We start from the raw sequence: 18,672 nt of genomic DNA on the forward strand, positions 1-18,672 counted from the left end.
TAGCACCAACATGAAAATAATGACCTCTTTGGCTACTTCTGTTCTTCTGTTCATCTTCAGGTTGCAAGAAATGGAGATTTTATATAAGAAGGAGAAGGAGGAAGCTGATCTCTTGCTGGAGCAGCAAAGGCTGGTATGTGTCCTTACTTCCGATTAACTGTACCTTTGGCAAACAGTAATTCCTGTCCTTGCTTATCTGAAAGTTTAGGAAACCTGCTTGGGTTGTCTGCACAATGCAGTTCTCCCTTTGCTTTCAAATACTTTGTGTCTACAGTGAATTGTTGTTAGTGTAGGTGAGCTCCTTCATGTTAATTCAGAGATTATAATTGCCAATGAAGTGGCTTTAATCAGTTCTTGTTGGGACAGGTTAGATTTCTTGCAATTTAACCTGAAAGAGGAGCATTTCTATGCTCTGTGTTTTTTTTTAGTTCCTTGTCAGTCGTCTAAAACAGCTACTTTTTGGAATTTCTGCCTTTATTTTTGTCTTGGATCACCAGAACATACTAATTTTGTGCTGCCAAAGCGATTCCTAGAACATTGATACGCTAGGTTTATTTTTTTTGGATGATGTCTGAAAATGTTGCTGCATTGTGCATGTTTTAACCCTTCTCCCTCCCCCTGCATGGAGTTCCTTGTAAGGTTCTTAATGGCACACATGCTGATGATGGGGTTATGACTAGGGAGGAGCGTGCCAAGGGAATGTTAACTCATTCAGAACAATGGAATCCCACCATCCTGCCTATTTCTTAAATAGGAATTCTGGTAAATTAGCTTTGATATAGGAAGACTGCAGTCTTACAGGTATCTTCTGACGTGCATTACAAACACAAATGCATCTTCAAGCTCCTTGTGAATTTTAAGAACAAGACCAGGCCCAGAAGTGAAATCTATTTCATTAATAAACCTGAGCCTCCTGGTGCTTCTTGAACTACATTGGGTTGTCTATTAGCCAGAATACAAATGTAGTTGTGCCTATATTCTAATAAGAATTTTGGAATCATGATTCGAGTTTGAGACCACTGAAAGCTGTGGGTTAAATGCATGCTGAGTTTTAAACTGTAAAGATCTTCCCCTTCTCGCAAAAGCAGAATGGAGCAAGTAATTGTGGCTTACACAGGTAGAAGCTACATAATTTTTCTAAATTTTTATTATACCCTTAAAGACTTATACGTCTTTAATGATTTCATTGCAAGGGACTGATTTCTTGGACGGAGAGGAGTGGTTGCCGACTTTGAACCAAGGCAAGACTTAGTTCAGAAAGGAAGTTAAGATGTGACTAATGTAATGTTTCATCTCTGCAATTTTATAGTTAAAATACGCGTAGCTGAAAGCAGTACGGCAAAAATCAGTTCAACGTGAAAAGCGAAACAATTTGAGTCTGGAGTAAATTTTGGCTCTGTGTCAAAGGGGATGCAAGTACTGGAATTCCCTGCCTCCCATTTTAGCTGGCAGGCATCAGCTAAGCCATTGTATGAATTACAAATATGGGAATTAGCTGTCTGGGGAGCTGCTTCAAATAAGGCTGCATTCATGAAAGTATTGTCAAAGGAATTTGTTTCCCCTTATACTTAAGATTAAGGAACAGTGGATTGTTTAATGTGGTGATAAAGGGGCTGATTTCTTTAAGCTTGTTTTGGTTGTGCTGATTTCAACTAGAGGACAAAGGCGGAAGACTCTATGTGTGTTACCAATGTCCTGAAGGACACCTTTCTTAGTTCTAAGGGGTCTTATCAAATGAGATCATTGCTCTGTTAAGCAATATCCTGCTTATCACAGTGCTTAATTTAAGTATTTCAGGTGACAGCAAAACTTCTTGACCTGTGTCATCATTTCTGTGTCCTGGCATGGGCAGGATTGATGCATTGGTCCAAGAGTAGCTGAATAACGATGGGGAAATCTGGGAATGCATTTCAGCTTGTGTATCTTAAAAGGACTGACATTGCTGCAAAATCACATTCTCTGACTTACTGCTGTGTAAGATTGATACTGAAATATAAACATTATTGTTCTAAATTGGAGTATAATCTTGGATATCAAAAGCTGGCTAATCCTGTTTACCAGATTGTTTTGATTTTTGTGCTGAGATTCCAGGGAATTTGGGTATTTCTTAGATGTGCCATACGAAAAAGAAAAATAATACCTCTGGTCCCTGAAAATTTACAGCTAATATATTTGCCTTGCTAGTATGGCAAGGAAATAGAAATAATTATTTTCTATTTTACAAATTAACTGTGGAAATGTGTTTAATAGAGCTAAAATGATCTTCCTGGTTTTCTTGGTCATAATGCCTTTGCAGTGACCACTTCACATTAGCATGTGGTGACCTGCCTGTATTAATTGGTCTGTTTAACCTCTGGGTGGCACAGGGCAATGACCACGTAGCGCCTCAGCCAGCGCTTTAGGTGCAAGGCAGCCTTTATCCGTAGGCAGCGATACGGTTATTCTGGAACCCATGAGAGCAATCCTGTGGGATTTGTGACTTAATATTCGAGTAGTTTGTGTTTTGCCTTTCTGGATGTCATCCTGAGCGTGTAGATGATGCAGTGTCTTCCTCCAGAGCATCGTTTGTCCCCACTGCCGTGTGCAGTTTGGTAGATGCTGTTTCCTTAGGACACAAAGGGTTTTATGTTCTGTTTCTGAACCAGTGCTTTGCTTATACTTTAGCCTAAACTAGAAGTCAGTTCTCCAGTGCTGCTCTTAAATGTTTAAAAAAGGTCACAAAAAGCCCAAATAATGTGAAACTTAAGCTATGGAGCTTGTTGACCATAGGGCAGAACAGTGTTTCTTTTATTTCCTTGCATCGTTTCCAAAACAAATTATATTGTATTCCCCATTATTTGTGGTTTTCTACCTGAAGTCTTAAGCCTGGGAACCTGTGGTTCTGAGTCAGTGACCCGGGTTTCCTTTGGTTTTAGAATAACTGGCTGTTATTGTTGCTGATTTCTCATGTATTATAACTCTTTATGTGAAAAATAGGGATGTTAGATAGAAGTGCTGTGTTTTATTGAAGATATTTGCATCGCAATAATACGTAGGACTTTTTGTTTACAAGATGTCTTACACTAAGAATCCTTTAAAGGATCCCTGACTTGAGTTCCTGGTTGCATTAAGCAGTGATGGCTATCCTTAACTTCTGCTGGCAGTAAACGTGAACAGACATTCCTAGCGTATGGAAACCTGCACCTCTTCTCATTAAAAGTCACTTAGCAAAAGGTGGAAAACTTGTAATGAAGAAGCAAAACTCTTAGCAAGTGTGTGGAAGCTCTAGGGTTTGAGAAGAGAACAAATCAAGCATATCAAATAGAGAATTCATATTAAAACAATTCAAAACAAAACCCAAAAAATTCATTACTGCTACATTCTTCTGAAATTTATTCTTCGGACAGACTGTCAATGGCTTTTTTTCTTTAAACTAAGCAACGAGGTGACAAAAAACCCCAAACCACAACCCACCTCTGCAACTCTGATTCTGGAGATCCTTCTAGCTTGTAGCAAGTCTTGGAGTATGAACCACTGTCTTCACCTGTCATAGCGGCACTTACAGTCCTCTTAACATTGAACCTCTCGGCTGCTTCTGTTTCATTTTTCTTATCGTCTAACACTTCTCTGGCTGCTGTTGTAGTGAAGTGGATTCTAAACTTGAGCATCCCTGCAACCACGTGCAACGTTACTAACCAGTGTTAACCTGACTTACTCTGGCTGCTCGTGACATCTTCTCTGGCGGCTGTTGTGTTCACCTACCTGGGAGGATTTGCTGAAAGAAGCAACAGCAGTCACCAAGGCAAATGTGTGTGGCGGGGACTTGCATGTCTTTGTAGCATGTCTAAAGTGCAGTTTACACTTTGGTTTTTAACTTTTTTTTTAATCAGGAACTTGGTTTTAGGTGATCTGTTTAAAGATTTAGGAAGGGACTGGGAGGGAAGAGTTTAGATTATCTGCTGTTTCGAGATGACAAGACTTTAAAAGATAATTTTAATCTTAATGTAGCGATGAGCTCCCATTTTGACAGCCCATGACTCTTGAAGATACATTTTAATGCCCTAACACTCAAGTCTTCAGGAACTTCCTTATCACCTGTTCTATTTTGATTTTTTATTTAGTTTTCTTTGCCTGCTACTTCTTGTTTAGCTTTTCCATTTTCTTACAATTTTAATTTTGGTTATTTTGGGGCCACTTCTTGATTTTTGTTTTTCCAAAGGATGCAGACTCTGATAGTGGGGATGATTCGGACAAGAGATCGTGTGAGGAGAGTTGGAGACTGATCACTTCCCTGAGAGAGAAGCTGCCCCCCAGCAAGCTCCAAACCATTGTAAAAAAGTGTGGCCTCCCCAGCAGTGGGAAGAAACGAGAGCCTATTAAAATGTACCAGATACCCCAACGTCGACGCCTTAGCAAAGACTCCAAGTGGGTTACCATCTCAGACTTAAAGATTCAGGCTGTGAAAGAGATTTGCTATGAGGTAGCGCTCAATGACTTCAGGCACTCTAGGCAGGAGATCGAGGCTCTGGCCATTGTTAAAATGAAAGAGCTTTGTGCCATGTATGGGAAAAAAGATCCAAATGAGCGTGAATCGTGGCGAGCTGTTGCTCGTGATGTCTGGGACACGGTAGGCGTTGGAGATGAGAAAATCGAAGATGTTATGGCCAATGGTAAAGGAATAACTGACGTGGATGACCTTAAGGTGCATATAGACAAATTGGAAGATATTTTGCAAGAAGTCAAGAAGCAGAACAACATGAAGGACGAGGAGATAAAAGTTCTTAGAAATAAGATGCTAAAAATGGAGAAAGTTTTACCTCTGATAGGGTCTCCAGAGAATGCTCAATCAACCGTAGCTAATGCTAACTCTCCAAACTGTGCACTGGATGCGGATAAGAAGCCCACAGATGATTTAAAAAGAAGAGAGAATGATGATCTTGCCAAAGAGGAGCGTGTTTCTCAGTTAATGGCAGGTGATCCAGCTTTCAGACGTGGGCGATTACGTTGGATGAGGCAAGAACAGATTCGATTTAAAAATCTGCAGCAGCAGGAAATAGCAAAACAGCTTCGTCGACAAAATATGCCTCATCGATTTATTCCGCCTGAAAATCGCAAGCCCCGCTTTCCTTTCAAAAGCAACCCCAAACACAGGAACTCGTGGAGTCCGGGCACCCACATAATTATCACCGAGGATGAAGTGATAGAGGTTAGAATTCCAAAAGAAGATGAGAAGAACAAAGATGAAAACAAAGAAAAAGAAAGCAAAGCTGCGTCTAAAGACCCTCAGCAGCTGTGGAATCTCTATGGCCCCCAGAGGAATCAGGATAATATCCAAATTAACAGGCAGCAGTTAAACCCGCAGTCACAGCCTGGCAATCAGCAGCCGACGTCCCCTCAGTTGCGCTGGAGAAGCAATTCTCTCAACAGCGGCTCTCAAAAAGGCTTGCGGCGTCAGGCATCGGGCTCGTCTGAATCGTTGTACACGTACGGCGGGCAGCAGAATCCAGACCTGCAGACTTTCCAGCAGAAACGCCACATCCACCAGCACCGCCAACCTTACTGCAATCCCAACAGCGGAGGCGGTGCAGAAGGCACCACGGCTAACGTCAACCCCAAACAGACTGACCGGGTTAACCACTATAACCAGTTTGTGACGCCCCCGCGGATGAGGCGCCAGTTCTCAGCACCGAACCTCAAAACGGGCAGAGAAACCACAGTATGATTAGTTGGCCAAGAGTAGCCTGGGGAGGAGGGGAGCGGGGGCAATCCTGGCTTATCCTTAAGAACCAGCCAGGATTGGCTTTGCTGATGGCTTGGGTTTTGTTTGGCCAGGTAGAACTCGAGCGATTCGACACACAAACACAAGGTACTGGCCCTGCAGCCCGTTCCGTTTGCATGTGACTTTTGTTGCAGTTTTAACAACATTGATTGGAAGAACATTGTGAAAAATTGTAAGAACTGTTTTGCCTAGCCTAGAAACCTTGGAGGGGGGGGATGTGGAAGGGAGAGCTTCCCTGCTAGCTCACTTACCAGGGATTTTTTGTGTGTGTCTTGGAGTATTTTTCTAATGCTGAAAATATTGTCTGGAACTGACAAAAGTGCTACCTTCCTCCTGTGTTTTATGTAGACAATCAAAAGAGGAATTTAGTTTGTAGCTTTGAATCTTCCTTGTGACCTTTTTTCATAGCAATAAGGACACTGACCATCTGTTTTAAAATTGATCTGGCTCTTCAGAATGATATTTCCTCCCCTCTTAACTCAAATCCTTAATAATAATAATAATAATGATCTATAAACCAAAAGTTGTCGGCTGACAAGATATGTGGCTTTTTAATAGAGAAATGAAGAAGAGCTATTGGGTCACAACAGTCCTACTCCTTGAGCAGAGATGTCTTTTCTCTTTCTGCTTAAGTTCATAATTATTAGTGTGAAATTGCTGTGATAGTTAAACCTGCCTGAATGGAATTTTATGTCAGAATATATCTATATTACTGAAGCAATACTTTTGAAATAAGCTTTTTCTAATTCCCGTTTTATCTCTCAATGTAGTAGTTTTTAATTATAATACCGAGATTGTGCAAAGGAGCTAGCATTTTTTGACACTCTGGTGCAGGAAAAAGCCTCAAAAAGCTAATTGTTTTTATCTTATGTTTTCAGCTTTCACAGGCATGAGCCTGGGAGATGTTCTTGAAATATTCATTCTTATGAAGATTTATTGATCACTACTTTGAATTGGCTGAATTCTCAAATATAAGAGAATTCAACTGTTTCATCTTAATGTGATACCTCATGTTAGTGCCTCTGGTCTTGGACTAAACCCCTGTTTCAAGACTTGTTTAATAAAGGAGAAGGTCATTTTGAGGAGAAAATAAGATTCCTTATCCTTCTCTCCACACTCAAAATGCAAGGGTGATATTTTTATACCTATTTTTGATCTGAAGAGATCTATACTTGCAAGTGATTTGCCAGAAAACAAACGCTTGCGGTCCCTACTTCAGATTCCTTCAAACAAATTATGGCAAAGCTATTGATTAAGGTGGCTTTATGAGCTTGGGGTTTGATCTGAGTCGAGAGCCCCAATTTTAATTATATGCTTTGAGTGCAAAACAAAATTGCACTTCTGAAAATGTATGTACTTAAGTATAAGCCAATCTGAAGCTTTGAGGACTTATTTTGCTTTTAATTTTAACCTGAATGCAATCTTTAAATTGAAATTGGCTCCTATATGCCATTTGGCAAGATCGATCTGCTTTGCCATCTATCTGTACAGTTAAATGATTTGTGTTGTTTTGCACAAATATCCTTAATTTACTTGAGGTTGCTTATTTTTTGATCAAGTATAAGCCCTACTGGTAATTGTTACTTCTGCGTGTTTCAGCATAGCTGTAGATGAGTAGAAAGTGCCTTAAACTTGCTTTCCATCTTCTTTTTGTTTCCTGTTTTACTTTCCCCTCCCTGATCTGTGCATGGTGTAGGTGCTGGTTGCAGCACGGGGTAAGTGGCAGCCGTGCACTATTTACATATCGGTTAATCGAGTGTCAACTCTGACGTCTGCACGTGTGTTATTGATAGGATACTGGTTCTCTCATTTGGGAAATACAAAGTCAGTCCCCTGACTGTCCTAAAAGAATCAGCTGGTCCCAATGCTTGGGACTTTTTATGGCAGGTTTAATTTTATGTCCAGATATGGCTTTGGAATTTCCATTTGTCTTCTACTTTACTTTACCTGAATGAAGGAAATAAAGCATGATGTCCAAAAATGCCTTGCTTCTTAAAGAAAAGAAGCCTCGTAGATGAGCAATACTTTCTTTGAGCTTGAGTCAGAATTGCAAGATGACTTTTGGGCTGCAAATAATACTTTGCTGTCGCCTTTATTTTAGAATCCTGTTTTAGTAGAGCGTTGCACTTGGTTGCTGTGCATGTCGAGGGCAATGAGCTATTTCGTACCCTCAAAAAGGCTTGGACTTTAAACCTCTCAATTCTGTGGGAATACAGGAGCCAAACTGAGTTAGTCTGCATGGGATGGATGGGTCATGAGAGTCAACCAGACCAGTTGTATCTCGTGTCCTGTTTTTGTTGAGGATCGTGGCTGCCTGTGTGAAATCCCCACGGATTTGCACGTGGGGTGATTTTTGAAGTCCATGCAACCGCATGCACTGATAGGAGATTAAAAACTCCTGCTACTTGATATTTTAATGCTAGACACTAAAATTTTTTTTTTGCCAATTTATTTCTTCTCAGATTTTTAAGCTGAAATACCTGTAAATGCCTGCGTGAGGGTGAGGATGAGGAGCCATCAGGCTGTCTTACCCCACTCTTGCAGTGCAGCGTTAGGAAAACAACCCCTGCTTATTCTGTTGTTGGTGTGTGATTTGACAGAAAAGAAAAAGGATTGTCAGTGTCAAAATGGAGCCCAGTCTGCTCAGAGGAAGCAGGGTTTTTTTTTCCCCTGGCTTTTAGGAGGATATTACAGAAATATGTAACTTAGGAGAAAAAAGTCCTATAAAAATAATGGCCCACTTGAAGAACTGAGTGTTAATTACCGTGCAGTGCCTCCTCCGACTAGGGAAGCAGTGTGAGAACTTGTGGGTCTCCTTGCACTATCTAGAAATACGCACACTTCTCACTCCAAATTCCATATTAATGGAGCTAAGGAACAGCAGTAGAGGTGCTTCCGTAGAAGACTGTGTGAAAAGGCTTTCAGGTTAATGGAAATGTGGCATCCATGATGGGAGTGCTGTTTCAGTCAGCTTAATTGCCATTTCTAAGTGCTGATGTGCTGTGTGCTTTGACAGCTGCCTTGTATCCACCTGTGCCTTAGTAATGATTTCTTAAATATCCTTTAGGATTCACTGAGGACATGTGGATTTTAGGGGTGGGGATGGGGGCAACTGCATGCCACTAACGCTCCTCTGATTGACTTCAACATCCTGTCTGAATTTAACATCCAATCTGAATATAGGGATCTGTCAGAGTAGAGGATGCTATTTGTATCAGTACATTCAGCATGGTTTCAACATCCCCCTCACTGTTTGTCCTTTATCTTTTACATGTTGAAATTCGTTTTTTTCTATCCTGTGTATGTTGAAATTTGACTTGGATTCTTCCTGTTGAACCACTTCAGGAGCTGCCACATGAGAAATCTATGCTGTGTACCCATTTGTACTGTAAAGAAAGCAGTGAGCTGCCTTTGAATTAAATGGAATTTTCAGATCTGTCCATTGTTTAAGAAAAAACAAGTTTTGGATTGTCTTAAGAGCAAGCATCTGCCTTGTGAAAAGCAGAACTGGTTTGTATTGTAACAAGTGCTCTTTCAATAAACTATGAAATACTCTTGTAAGTGTCAGACTCGTCTCGGTGAAATGGAAATGAAGCTTGATCGCAAGCTTGTCCCGGTTTGACTTTTTGTCTTGGGGTTGATATTGTTCTAGCAGAGTTAAAAAGGTTTCTTTAATTAGTCCTCAGTCTGATTCTTTTAAGTTTGTCCACTCTGGTTTTTCTGCTGTTATATGGAAAGCAGCCCATGCAGATTTGGGTCTGCTGTCACAGAGGCTGTTGGGGGGAAGCCCCCCAGCTTTTCATAGCACGAGGGGATAAAAGAAAACGTGCTGGTCTTCAGCACTGTCCCATTATAGCATCCCGTGTGCTGTTTATCTGAATTCTGGAAGAAAAGACAGCTGGCTGTTCTGTGTTTATTTGCTCACTGCAGATAATAGCAACTGACTTTTCTGTATACCTCAAACACAGGAGGGAATCGCATACGCTGCAGGGTCTTTGCAGGCATCACACAGAGCCAGAGAATCTAAGATTGTCATGGTACAGTGTTCTGCTTAAAAACCTGGTCCAGTCTGGTCTTAAAAAGCTCGGCCTCTTCAGAGTGATGAATTTTTTCTGTTTTCAGAAAGACTGTGATTATTTGAGCTCCAGGTATTTCCGTCCCCTGGGCAAGATAAACCCTTTCACCGTATGAAGGAGTTAATGATATCAATCAGTTTGAAGCTGTGCAACAATGTGCTGTGGGCTCCAGGGAGTCCGGGACATGGACCTTCAGGGCAGCTTCTCAGTGCAGGTTTTTTTCCATTACAGCAATTGAGGCACCTTTCCCTGGTACTAATGATTGTGTGTGTGTTATCACTGATCAGATATGGAACTGTTTATCTGGAGAGCTGACCTGTCTCTCGGTAGAGCAAAGCAACCCCTTTTCCTGCACAGTCCAGGGCACCTTCTGTGTCAACCAACCAGAAATTCCTCCTCCGTCTATTGCTCAGCAGCAGTTATTTTTAAATACTACCATAGTACTGAGTGCCAGGAGGCAATTTGAGTTCTGTTTTTCTGCTGAGGAAAATGGTACCTATTTCTTTTTTTCATTATGGTTAAATAAACTTCAATTATTTTACTTAGTTTTAAAAGTAATGGTTGTTAGTGTCGAGTCAATAAAAACTGTCTGCTTATATTAAACCTTTATTTGTCTAGGTATTTAAATGTATAGAAGATACATTTACTTGACTCACAACTCTGAAACTAGAGAAGACAAGAAGCAAGTCTTTTTGAATGTGGCTGGTTTTTTTCATGCTTGAATTAAAAATTTCACCGTGAAATGCTCCTGATGTTTTACTGTTCCCTCTGCAGCTTTTCATCCGCTTGAAAAGAATCTGACCAAAAATTCCACTTAAACACTACTCGAAGAGCTTTTCATTCCTTTATTTCTACAACCTAGCCTCTCAAAATGACACCCTCAGATTATCTGCTTCAGCCTACAGGAAAAGAAATTATTTTATCCTTCCTTGCAAGTAAAAGCAGCTTGTGCCTGTCACTTCACATCTGACCTGTTTTGTTTTGATTTCAACTATACAATAAAGTAGCATTATCTGTACCAGTGAGGGGGGAAAGGTTCAGAAGGAGTTATGTTAACAAACTTCTAAGAGTATGCTTGGTATTTCAGAGCTATAGATAAGCCTGACACCACCTCCTCGAGTCGAGAATAGTTTTATGGTGTGAATCATAAGTATTTCAGAAGGAATATCAAAGGAAAGGCTGTATGTTTGTTTTGTCCGAGGTCTTTTGCTGCTGGGTTAAGTTTTACTTGTACTGTAAGTGTGTGGCCATCTTAGAGCGAAGGGAGCAGACACGAAGAATGAGGGACCGTTTTAGATAAATGAAATTTCAAGAAGAAATTAGAAAATTTACACACAGTCCTTGTACAATGACCACATATCTTTAACAGTGAGTTTTTCCTCTCCCTAAAGGTGATGAGTATTGAAAGTTCTGCACTTTAAGGGCGTTGCTCTATGAGCACAGCTACTGTTTTTTAATGCTACCGCCAGGAAATTCTACTTAAAGGAATGTACTTGAGGTTTATGTTCTTTCCAAACTCTGTCTAGAGGTCTCTGACTGAACCGGTGTTAAATTTGCTGCCGTCATGATGTGGCAGTGTTAAGTTCTGTGCTTGCTGTATGAAAAAGGAGAAATGCCACTGCTGAGGTGGGATGCTTAAGTAGGATGGGAGGAAAGTGTAAAGCTCTCCTTCTCCGTAGCTGTTAGAATTAAAAAAAATCATTGCTGCAAATAGTGCCTTGGAGAAGAATTTTAGGATGTGGAACAGTGGAGGAGAGAAGGTTGTAATACAAGATGAGTGGCTTCAAGAATTCTCCTTAAGAACTCTATACCACCCTTTGTGAATTGTTGGTGCAACTCTTGTATAAAAATCTTGAGCAGCCAGTTTAATTTGGGTAATATGTGCCAAAGGATTAGCTTCAAAAGATGCGATGGAGTAATGAGGTGACTATGGTGACTATGTCTGTTCCAAGGGTCTTGAGTTGGTACTTGTTTTACCAGCAAATAAGAAAAGGGTTATTAGGTCTTAGTAGCATTTATTTCAAGGTGATGTTGTGCCGCACAGGAGGGAAGTGCCCTTACACCAGAAGGTATTGTTGAAGTGCTCCTTGTGGGGAAATGTCTGCACGGCTTCTCTGCCTGCTTGCCAGGGTGGTGGTGGATTTTTTCATCTTCTGAAATGTTAAGAACACATGTGAATGAATGATATTTGCATCCCAAGAGGAAAATCTACTTGAAAACGAAATGTCTTTGCTTTTCTAAAATCTGAAATGCATCTTTTTGTATCAGAAGGCAAATCAGTGGTGCTGCTAATCCTTGTGTTTGAGAAAATGAAGGTGAATACTCCTCCCCTTTTAAACTTATTTCTATACTTTTCTCTGTTTCTGCGTTTTTCCTACATCTCTGAATGCAACAGGTCCCCCAAAAAAGTTGCTTTTCCATTTCCAGTCTTGAGTGAAACACGACCCAAACCTTCCCCTCTTACAGATGCTATGAGCATGTATATCTGATGGTTTTGAAAAACAACACAATTATCCTAATTGCATTGGCTTCTGTCTTCTCTCTTTTCAAGGACAGATTGTACTAAAACAATAGATGTTGGTATGTGACCTCTGAGCATTAATGGAAATGCCTCCATGTATTTGTTATCTGTCTGTCATTCCATCTGAGGTGTGAGTCCCTCTTAACTGTTCTCTGTGCCTTTCTCTGTCCTCCTACACGGTATCTCCTCTCTCCCCACAGGACTATGAGAGTAAGCTGCAGGCCTTACAGAAGCAGGTAGAGACGCGGTCCTTGGCAGCCGAGACAACGGAGGAGGAAGAGGAAGAGGAGGAAGAAGGTAAGTTTGAAACTGGAAATGATTTGGATATAGCCAAGCCTAAAGGAGCGGGGGTTTTTGTTCTCCGTTCCAGATCTTATTGATCGTTATGCCTCTAATACTAGTGTTGAGGAAGCTTGAATCCAGTTTTTCCTTCCTGAGTAATAAAAACACAGGGTTTTGGTTTTCTGTTCTCCTTCTCCAGAAAAGGTGTTGAGAACTTGCTGACACAGTCGGCAGAGTAGTACTAGGTAGTGCACGTGATGGCTTAGAGAAGAGCCTGCAGTGTTTTATTTCTCTGTTTCTTTGCTCTTCCTAGTGCCCTGGACACGACATGAGTACGAACTCGCGCAGTGGGCTTTCAGGAAGTGGAAATTTCACCAGTTTACTTCACTGAGGGACCAGCTCTGGGGAAATGCAGTGTATCTGAAAGAAGCCAATGCCATCAGTGTGGAGTTGAAGAAAAAGGTAGGGACGTGCAGAGGAGCTTTTCTGACTCATCAGTTTTGACTGTATAATCCTTATTCAGAGTTACTTGGAGTCTTTAAAGTTGTCTCTTGCTCATTAGCTTGGGCTTCAAAAGGGTTTGGGAAACAATGTGTCTCCAATTCAGACTTCTGGCTGAATGAACACCCGGTGCAAATGTGGTTCATATATTCTCCTCTTCTTCATTTCCCTTATGCTGTTCCTGTCAATATCATAAACACATGGACATGTGCGTCTCCCCAAGGCCCTGTCTTACCCTTTTTTCTTTTAAGTTCATGTAGTCATTCTTTTCAGGAGAAGTGGGTGCTGCACGATGTTTTATGTCTGTAGTTTTCTGGGCCTCTGCTAGGTGTGAGAATAAAGGCAAAGGTGTGTGTTACTCGGCTGAAATATACGTTTTATGCTATTTTGAGAAGAAAAAAGGTGACTTTATAAAAAAAAAACCGAACCAAACTGAATCTGTTCTCAGAGGTGAAAGTCAGACTGGTTTCCTACGATGCCAACACCTTACTTCTCAGAACTAAAGTAACTTTCTTTATCCCTCCAGGTGCAGTTTCAGTTTGTCCTGCTGACAGACACCCTCTACTCACCGCTGCCACCAGAGCTTTTGCCCACTGAGTTGGAGAAGACCCGGGACAATAGGCCTTTTCCCCGCACAGTGGTCGCTGTGGAAGTTCAGGATCTGAAGAATGGAGCAACACATTACTGGTCCTTAGAAAAACTCAAGTATGTAAATATTACTGGACAACATACTTCCTTATATCCGAGGAGCTTCACAGAAAAATTCCACCCCTTGTAGTTCATTCTCTGTTGTACTTTGATACAGGTGATGTCGCTGTACCCTGCTTTGTGTTCTTTGCTTTTTCAATTTGCTCTGTATTAATTTTTCAATCCTGCTTGTTTTTGTGCAGGCAGAGGTTGGACCTGATGCGTGAGATGTATGACAGAGCTGGCGAAATGGCATCTAATACCCAGGATGAGAGTGAAACCGCAATGACCGGCAGTGACCCCTTTTATGATCGATTCCATTGGTTCAAGCTGGTTGGGAGGTAGGTGACGATAATCTCTGCTTCTGGTGACATGGGTAAATCCTGTCAGTTCTGGATGAACCTTAACATTGAATATAGTTATGAACTTTGTAGCCACTAGTGTTATTTGTGTGTTGCCTTTCAGGGGTTTCTGATAGGCTCCAAATGTAGTCTAGAACAAAAAACTGCTCTTTAGGATGGTGCCAGTTCAGGTGTAACCTCGTAGAGTCTGATTTGACTGAGCCCTGAGTAAGTTTTAAGCTCTTTAAATAAACTGTACCCGCCTAAGATCCTTCTAAAGGCACTGGAGCAGAGATGTGAGAATATGAAGAACTCAAACTGAGGAGAAAAGGGGCCCAGGGCTTACTTACGTATGTGGTTCAAATAGTTTGGTCATGGCCTATGGAAATACCTAATAGCTGGTGGGATTCTTTAATGTTTCCTGATGTTACAAAAATGCTACGTGGTGGAAATGGGAATTGTAGCTCTATTAAATGGATGTGCTCTTGGTATCTATATGTTCAGCCATATTTATATTAATTTTTCATTTGCTTTCTGTTCAGTTCAAGGATGCTTTTTTTCCTGACTTTGTTAGCAATCCCTTCCCTTATGTTCCGTTGCAGTCCAGATGATTTGAAGCCTTTGCTTGTTGTTCAGGTGGTCTCTGTGCTGATGGCAACAGGCAGCTGCTGAATGAAGCGTCCTTCCTTCCCCTCACTCTGTTAATCGGTGTTCCGTTAACTGATATCTAGCTCCCCCATATTCCATGGCTGCGTGAACGAGCGTCTCGCTGATCGCACGCCCTCCCCCACTTTCTCCACGGCTGACTCCGACATCACTGAACTGGCTGATGAGCAGCAGGATGAGATGGAGGACTTTGATGATGAGGCCTTTGTGGATGATACTGGCTCCGACGTTGGAACTGAGGAGGGATCAGACCTCTTCAATGATGGGCGCGACCCGTTTTACGACCGATCCCCTTGGTTCATTTTAGTGGGAAGGTTGGTGAGGTTACTGTGAGAATGGCCAAAAGGGACCAGCTCTTGCTGTAGACTGCAATGGCTTTGCCTTCTGCTGGATAGAATAGCTGTCAACCCAGCCAAAATATCTGTATACGTGAATTGGAATTGCCAGAGAATGAGTTAGTTTAACATTAAGTTTTAAATTCCCCTCTCAGAGGCCATGAAAACCTAAGTAATAATTGAGAAAATAACCCTTAGGTGTGACAATGTGAGCAAATCTACTTGGAGATAACTGTCACAACACAGAATGAATGTGGTTTTACTTGTGTACCGTATATAAGCACTATTTATAGGCTGCTCTATTTAGCCATTTCAAGATCAATAAGGTACTATTGGTATACCTAATTTTCTCCTATGGAAGATAATGTCAGAGTATGGTAGAAGGTCTTCTAAGTCCAATCCAATAAATCCCTTTTTTGAAATCTCATCTAATTCTCTGCATCTGAGAAGACATAGTGTGAGGAGAAAGAAGAGCGGTCCTTTCTGGATGAGGAAAAGAGTATTCTTGGAGATGATTTGGCTTCTTAGGTTACGCGTGTCTCTCAGTAGCAGGTATTACATGGTGAAAGGTCGTCATCATGAAAATTCACTGCCTGGGGGTGTTTCTTGGCACTTTCCCCATGTACTATGTTTGGATTTATGGAAGTATTACTTATTTTACCTGTCTAGGTATGATGAAGACATTGTCAGACATCAGTCTGTGGTGTAGATCCTCAGGACACCAAGCTGCATTAAAAAAATGGTTCCTTCACAGGGAACCTTGCTCTAACATCTCACTTGTGGCAAGAAAGAAGAAGATTTTGTTTAGTGACTTTTTACTTATTTATTCACTCTGTGAGCCAATGTCCTTTTTAAAACAGTAAAGGAGGTGGTTACCATGGGTGTTGTACAAAAGGTGGGGTAGCTGGTGGAAGAGAGAAACAAGGGAGAAGGGGCCAGAGTTTGCCTCTATCCTTTCCTGTGGCTGTAAGCAGGGAAGCCTCCATGGTCAGGAAGAGGGGACGTTTTTGTAGTTTCCTCACATTCAGGAAACGCGTTTTCATTTTTGGTGAAGATGAGGGGCTGAGTTTGTCAGTCTTGTCCAGCTTTTAGATCAGTTCAGCTTTGTCAAGCCTTGTTCTTTGCCTTTAGTGGACCCGTTTGCAAGCTGTGCTTCAAACTTGGAACGTCCCTGATCTAGTCTTTGAAACAAATATTACAATATTGCAAGAAATTGCATTAATTCTCTTTAATCGCTGTGAACTTGGGCCCTTATGTGCAATTCCTGACAGTGTGTTGTATAAGATCGAGTTCTCACAGGGTAATCTGATGTAGAAGTCAGTTTGGGTGAGGCATCCTAGCAGGCTTGGGAGTGGTTGTGGGTTAAAGCACGTGTGCGCTGTTTGTTGCTGGGACAGCTTTCCTGCAGCAGAGCTGGCACCCCCAGCCCATTCTGCTGCCGTGCGGGTTCTTTCAGAGTGACCTTCAGCGCTTGGGAAAAAGTTGAGCTATTCATCTTCGTTTCACAGACTCTTCAGGAAGTGCAACACAAGCTGAGCAAATACAGTGCAGAATGAAAACAGGCGCGCTTCCTGGCAATTACACAACTTGCTTCCCGTTTTCATGTAGTAAAAAGAACACTGAGCTCTCTCTCTTGCTAGAAGCTGCAGCAGTCGGGGTACTGGCCTGAGCCCTGTAAGCTGCGCGCATTGGGAGCTCTACTTGAGTTGTAAATTGTATTGAGGAGTGAAGCTTAGTTTGTATTATCTCGCAGTCGGCAGCTGAATGACTTTTTCTTGGTTGGTTTCTATCCTGTTCTGTTTCTATTCCTGTTCTGTTCTTCTGTTGTGCTGATTCTGTCAGCAGAAAGCTGTTAGACTCTTCGGTGCTGCTGAGCGGGGGCTATTTTGGTCCCTCAGTGTTTTCCAGTACGAGAATTCTACTTTTGTACTTGCAAGAGAGGGTGCATCTGTCTACGTAGATACTGTCTTGAGCACAAGATAGTGGTCTATTCCTAACAACCCCAAAATTCTTTAGCACTTCTGAGCTATGCCCTGGTTTAAGTTCTGGAATGAGTAGGGAAAAAATAAAGAATTTAAAATAGTTTTCAGGGGAGTCACCAGCAGTAATGAGTCCTGCTCACAAAGGAGAGGGTGAGAAAGAGAAATAGTTCATGGAGTTATCCGGCCCCTTGGGCATGACAGTATTTTTCTTCTCTCTCTGTGCTGTGATTGTCTTTTCTTTATACTGTAACTATTAAAGATGAGGGGAAAAAAAAGAGCTGGTCCCTTTAGCCATCTCTTGTGGCATGCTGTGCTGTCTTTACAGCTGATTCTGTTAACGGTGTGACATACCAACACTCGCCGTGGTTTTGAGGGAGGTGGGAGAGGACTGTGGGATATTTTATTTAAATCTCAAATTGATTTGTTTATTTAAAAAAAACCCCATCCGTCATCATTCTGAGTTCTGTTGGTTTTGTTTGTTTTGATTTATAAAACAATTCCTTTCTGGTTTTGTTGTGAATATGCCATCTTACCTCACCAATCTTTCTGCTAATCCAGCTCCCCCTCTTTCAGTCTGCTGGGCTAAGGTGCAGGGGACACTTGCCTGTGGGATGCTTGGGGAGTCCTCCCGCCTGCGAAAAGGAGGAGGATGACCTTAAGATTTCATCCCCTTCTAACGTGGAGGATGAAACCTACCCAGGGCTTGTGATGAAGCAGAGGAAATAGCACTGGAAGGCGGCATTGCTGCATAAAACAGCTCTTTTCCCTGTACGGCAGGTGCACTCTTGCTCTCCATTCTAATCGAAGAGACCCAGCATTTTCATCACCACACAGAAAGCTTAAGTATTTTTGCATTATTTGCTTTTCTTTCTCTAAGTTAAGATGATTCCACTGAGCCAGCTGTCTGGATGGATGTAAGGAAGATGGGAAGTATTATTTTCTTTGTGATTGTCATTTGACCCAGGTGATGAAATTGTAGTTGCTAATCTGGCTGGATACTTTCCCTGTTGAATGCAGAATAGCAGCTTCAGAGCTTTAGCCATGCAAATACCAATATATTTTTATTTTTATGCAGTTAATGCTTTCCCTTTCGGCTTTCAAATGGGAAGGCTTCTGTAATAACTGCTTCTATTAGTTAGGGACTCTGCCTCTTACTGTGTAAATCTAAGTGCAAGGCTATTTAGATTCCTTTCTGTTGGGGAAAAATGTCTGTTCTCCCTAACTTGAAGCGTGGTTTTCAGACTGAGTGCGTTTTTCATGTTAAGCGTATAACTCCCCGCCTTCCTGAATTCCATTCCTGGCTCAGTCCAAGCATACAATTCCTGTTTGATGTGGAGGGCTGCTGTCTTGTGTGGTGTGATGCTGCCTTTTCAGACGAGCACCACCTGAAATTTCAAAGCGAAAAATGAAAATGTTTTCTTAGAGGAAAAAAAATGAAGTTAAAATTCCAATTTTGTTACTTTAAACTTAGTCTTTTCTTTTTTCCCCTGCTTTATCAGTGCTTCCCTCACTTTGGAGCAGAC

At 41.5% G+C, this 18,672-nt stretch overlaps 1 protein-coding gene across 14 annotated transcripts in view; it reads left to right on the forward strand.

Moving 5' to 3' along the window:
• The window catches only part of KIF1B (kinesin family member 1B), an 85,006-nt gene that overhangs the window by 40,250 nt on the left and 26,084 nt on the right, over positions 1-18,672 (forward strand). For 10 of the 14 annotated variants that reach the window (XM_069874650.1, XM_069874652.1, XM_069874655.1 and 7 more), the window contains 6 exons: positions 61-133; positions 12,556-12,652; positions 12,951-13,099; positions 13,665-13,843; positions 14,029-14,166; positions 14,898-15,146. In XM_069874650.1, the coding sequence (XP_069730751.1) occupies positions 61-133; positions 12,556-12,652; positions 12,951-13,099; positions 13,665-13,843; positions 14,029-14,166; positions 14,898-15,146 (885 nt within the window). The remainder of the gene's footprint in view (positions 1-60; positions 134-12,555; positions 12,653-12,950; positions 13,100-13,664; positions 13,844-14,028; positions 14,167-14,897; positions 15,147-18,672) is intronic. The other 4 variants (XM_069874658.1, XM_069874663.1, XM_069874664.1 and 1 more) reach the window with 1 other exon arrangement.

Source organism: Phaenicophaeus curvirostris, chromosome 22 (assembly GCF_032191515.1).
Source record: "Phaenicophaeus curvirostris isolate KB17595 chromosome 22, BPBGC_Pcur_1.0, whole genome shotgun sequence".
NCBI classification, from domain to species: Eukaryota; Metazoa; Chordata; class Aves; order Cuculiformes; family Cuculidae; genus Phaenicophaeus; species Phaenicophaeus curvirostris.